This window comes from Cynara cardunculus (genome assembly GCF_001531365.2).
Source record: "Cynara cardunculus var. scolymus isolate 2C chromosome LG 10, CcrdV1, whole genome shotgun sequence".
NCBI classification, from domain to species: domain Eukaryota; kingdom Viridiplantae; phylum Streptophyta; class Magnoliopsida; order Asterales; family Asteraceae; genus Cynara; species Cynara cardunculus.
Window position 1 is genome coordinate 26,675,149 of NC_037537.1, and position 4,673 is coordinate 26,679,821.

The 4,673-nt window shown below is 29.6% G+C and overlaps 1 protein-coding gene across 1 annotated transcript in view; it reads left to right on the forward strand.

Annotated features, from left to right (window-relative positions):
* Positions 1–2,014: 2,014 nt before the first annotated feature.
* Positions 2,015–4,673, forward strand: part of LOC112520172 (UDP-glycosyltransferase 73E1-like) — a 5,272-nt gene continuing 2,613 nt past the window's right edge. Inside the window, exon 1 of the mRNA XM_025128472.1 lies at positions 2,015–2,491. Within this exon, the coding sequence (XP_024984240.1) occupies positions 2,015–2,491 (477 nt within the window). The remainder of the gene's footprint in view (positions 2,492–4,673) is intronic.

A 4,673-nucleotide genomic window follows, 5' to 3' on the forward strand; every position in this document is an offset into this window, starting at 1 on the left:
ATTAGCAAATGACAATATTAACCTTTTCATTTAAAAAATAAATTAAAACAAACAAAATTCATTGATTGGTTGAGAGGGAGGTTGCATGGGTTGTATAAATAGGGAGGGTTGTAAAAGAAATATACCCTATATATATATATATATATATATAAAAGCTGAATAAAATATTAATATATTATTATAAAAGCTTAAGGGTTGTTTGTTTACCTCTTAATAGGTTCATTAAGAGGCAACCTTTGAATCGTTTCCTCTGAACAATTTTGTATCCTAGGTCTCCCTTAACCATTCAACGTCCTAATTTCATTATAAACAATTATATTTTATTTTGCATTATATCATGAGAGTCTCTTAATCATTCTGACCACTTAAACATTCTGCACCAAATCATTCAGCAATTACCAAATAACCTCTTATTTTATTGACCTTCAAATATAGAGGTCAACAATTTGCACCTCCATTTTTTTAGCGTTTGGTTGAGGATGAAAAAACCTTCATCTTTATGTTTTTAATATTGTGTAGAAGATGGTCTTACAAAAATCAACATTGTAGAGAGTTTTTCTAAAAATCTCGTATTGCTTTAAGTTTTTGTACAAAAGAATGTATATAAAAAAACTAACAAATCATCACTTTACACCAATTTTAAGGTAAGAACCAATGTTTTTATATAAAGATTCAAAAAGAATGAGGTTCTTATAAAAACTCTTTATAATGTCGATGGTTCTTACAAGAACCTTCTTTTTCTTGCCACTTTAATTCTAACTCGTAAAATTAAAAGCTAACCTACAAGTCCATAATGATAGTTCTTATAAAAACGTCATATTTAAAGCAGTTTTTCAACATTATTAATTATTATAAAATCAATAAATTATATTATAAAAAATTAAAAAAAATTGTTACTTTATGATAAAAACCAAATTCTAATAAAAAAAACTCAAAAATAAAATAAAATTAAATTAAATCTCCACAATACAAAGGAAAACTTGATAACTTAGATATATGTGATGATAAAGGGCGGCATCGATAAGCGCATCATGATAACTAAGTTTTTTAATCCAATTAAAATCTATATTATATTATAAAATATTTGATAAAAAATTTTAAAAACTATTTTTTATAAATTATGTATTATTTATGGATGTATATAACTTAAAATTCAAAATTATAAATAAATTGTGTGTAAGTACAATTGAAAAAGCTCTATATTTGAATTCATATAACTAATTACAGATAAACATAATCAAATAGAGGATAAATATCTCATTTTAAATATAAAAAATCTAAAATATAATATGATAATCATTGAGTCTAACAAAATATTTAATTATTATACTTATAAAAAGTTATATGCAAAAATAAGAAAATTGATTTAAAGAAATTACACAAAAAATAAGAAATTTTAAATTGTTAATTTGATAATAATATCAATATATATATTTCAAAAAAATTTATAATATCTTCGTATTTATATTTTATTTAAAAAAACATTGTTTACTCAAAACCACATAAAACTGTATTATATCATAGACCGAGACCAAAAAAATAAAACGAAACATTAAAATCGAGATGTATTTCGCTGCATTATATGAGTATCCTTCTAGTAAAAAAAAATCAACCCATTTCCAATCCTCGCTTATCGAAACTAAACGAAATCCATTCCTTGATCACCAAAACTCAATCCAAATAAACTAAATCCACGTTTCACTCCATTGGTGAATCAGTAATAAATAAGTCCAGAAACGAAATAAAAGTTATATGATTGGATATGAGTTGATCTAAACCACCAAATAAACTTAGGTGACGTTTGTTTTTAAGAGGTGCTGAAGTCTGAAGTCTGAATTCACTTATGATTTTTAAGAGGAGGTGCTGAAGTCTGAATTCACTTCTGATTTTTAAGAGGTGGTGTTGAAGTCTGAAATCTGAATCAATCAGACTGTTTGTTTTTTGCGTCTGAAATATGAAGTTTGAAGACGAGAGATCGAGAGTTGATATGGATCGAGAGTTGACAGAGTGAGAGATGAGAGATCGAGACAGAAGAGTTGATCCAGATAAATCGAGCGTAAATAGATCAGAGTGTGGTTGGGCACCACAAATCTTGATATTGTCACACCACGCCATCGGGGGTTTTGTAACACATTGTGGATGGAACTCGACTCTAGAAGGGATTTCCGCTGGGATCCCGATGGTCACGTGGCCGCATTTTGCGGAACAATTTCTAAACGAAAGATTTATCGTAGATGTATTGAAAATCGGAGTGAAAATAGGTGCGGAGGTTCCTAGTATTTTCGCAGCGCGAGATCAGTTTAAGCCTGAATTGACGATCAAACGGGAAGATATCAGGACGGCCGTGGAAGGTTTAATGAGCGACGAAGAGGAAGGACAGACGAGGAGAAAACGAGCAAAGGAATATGGGGAAATGGCGAAACGAGCGATGGAGGAAGGGGGATCGTCTCGCGTTAACATGACATCGATGATTCAAGCGATTACAACCGAAGTAACCAACAGGACGAAACCGATTCCCGACATTGTGTAAGTTGTACACCCAACATGATTCTTTCAAGCTGAATCACGATGATTTTTGGGTTGTGATGTTTTGTAATCAATTGCCCGAGAAATCGAGGTTTGAAACAGTTGTCGTTAATATGAGTGGTGATTATAGTATCGGTGACACCGCTTTGGGCTAGTAATCGGGCAATGTCCCGTATAAGTAAGCTTATAAGGCTAGTCTTATAAGTCTTAACAAATTGAACAAGAACCCATCTAAAGGACTTGAATTGGACTAAAAAGGGAAACTTGAATTTATATTTAGGTGCCGTTTATAAAACGTTTACCAGTAAGCACTTACCAAGTCACTTTACTTTACCGGCAGGGCCGTCCCTGGGGGAGGGCGGGCCGGGCGTACGCCCAGGGCCCATAAAAAATAGGGGCCCGATTTTTTTAATATATATAATAGTAGTTCAAAAAAATTAGTAAATAGAAGACACATAAAAAAAATTAGTATCTAATATGACAAGAAATGACTTTTATACTACATTAACTATTAAAGACCCAAACATGTATACATTAAATATATTGAAGAAAAAAAATACATAAATAGATTAATCTGTCGTTCATTATATAATATTATTTAATGTTTTTCTAAGTTTTTTTTAATCTAAAACCGATGTCTAAAACTACTTGCTTCGAAAACTTTGATATTTTCTCTATAATTTATCTTCCATCGACTCTGTTGATTGTTCTATTGTCATGTGAATTCTATTTTTATTTTAGAATATGATTGATTTTCTTGTTATTAGCTAAGAAAATCCCCATCTTTTGAAAAAGTACCAACTATATAAGACGTTACAACTTATATTTATATTTAGAATAATAAAACTATAATTTTTTAATAGTTGTTCTTTATTATCTAATATTGAGTTTATAAATCTTATGTACTATTCTATTTCTAAAAAAAGAATAAGATCTCAAACTATCACCAACATGAGATTTTTAATTTATATAATCGAGGATTCAAGAAAAGTTTGTTTTAACTATAACTCTATGTTCTTGAGTCTTCTTTTACGTAGGAAAGAGAGGAAAGTAATAGGGGAAGAAAAATATTATGTTCTCGAGATTTTTTTAGGGAAAAGAAAATAAAAGGAAAAAAATTATATCAAAATTTATTTTTATTTCATTATTTTTACTTCCTCTCTATTCTTTATTAAAAACACAAATAAAAAACTTTATTTTTCTTCTTTCTTTTTATTTTTTTTTCCTTTCTCATTCTTTCTTTCCTTCCCAAATTCGAAAACATAATATAAAAGTTTAAAAATGGTGTTAATCTTTTCAAATTCGAAAACATAACATAAAAGTTTAAAATAGTGTTAATCTTTCCAAATTTGAAAACATAATATAAAAGTTTAAAATGATGTTAAAAAACATTAACACGAGATGACATGGAAAACCAACMTTTTTATATTGTTTTACATAGTGTCACTCGGAAATCAGAAGAATCCACTTTGTAACCCAAAATGATATCATTTTATGTACCAAAAGTGTATCGTAGGATGTTTTTGATGACGAAACAAATTATTAATACTACATAAAACTGTTCTAGTAGATAATATTAATTTAGAAATGAGTATTGATTGACTTTGCGTCCAGAAATACTCGGAAAAACGGTTTTATATGAATTCAATGTTATTTATGATGATAAAAACAATATATTGAAAAAATATCGTACTTATCAAGGGCCCCCTTTTTTACATCTCGCCCAGGGCCTAAAAAATGTCAGGAACGGGCCTGTTTACCGGATGAATATGACAAGAACTAAGAATCTTACCCGGTAAAAGTAAATGCAAGAATCTCAATTCTTACCCAGTAAGTGAAAACGAAAATTATTACCATGGTTAGCGTTTATCGAGATAAATTATTGCATACGATGCGTTTTAATGAATAAAATCTCTGGTAAGTAAACAATATTGTTGAATTTTATGGATAAACTGTCTTGTGATGAAAGGAATTTAAGTCAAAATTAGCGACTGACTGTATGAACACGTGCACATGGTGCCGTGTTGGGCAAACATATGACGTCGATACTGACGTCATTTCACTTCTACAAATACCCACTTAATTATTTCATACAGAACCACCAAAACCATCTCTTCCAAACCATCAATGGCCTCATCTTCTCTTCA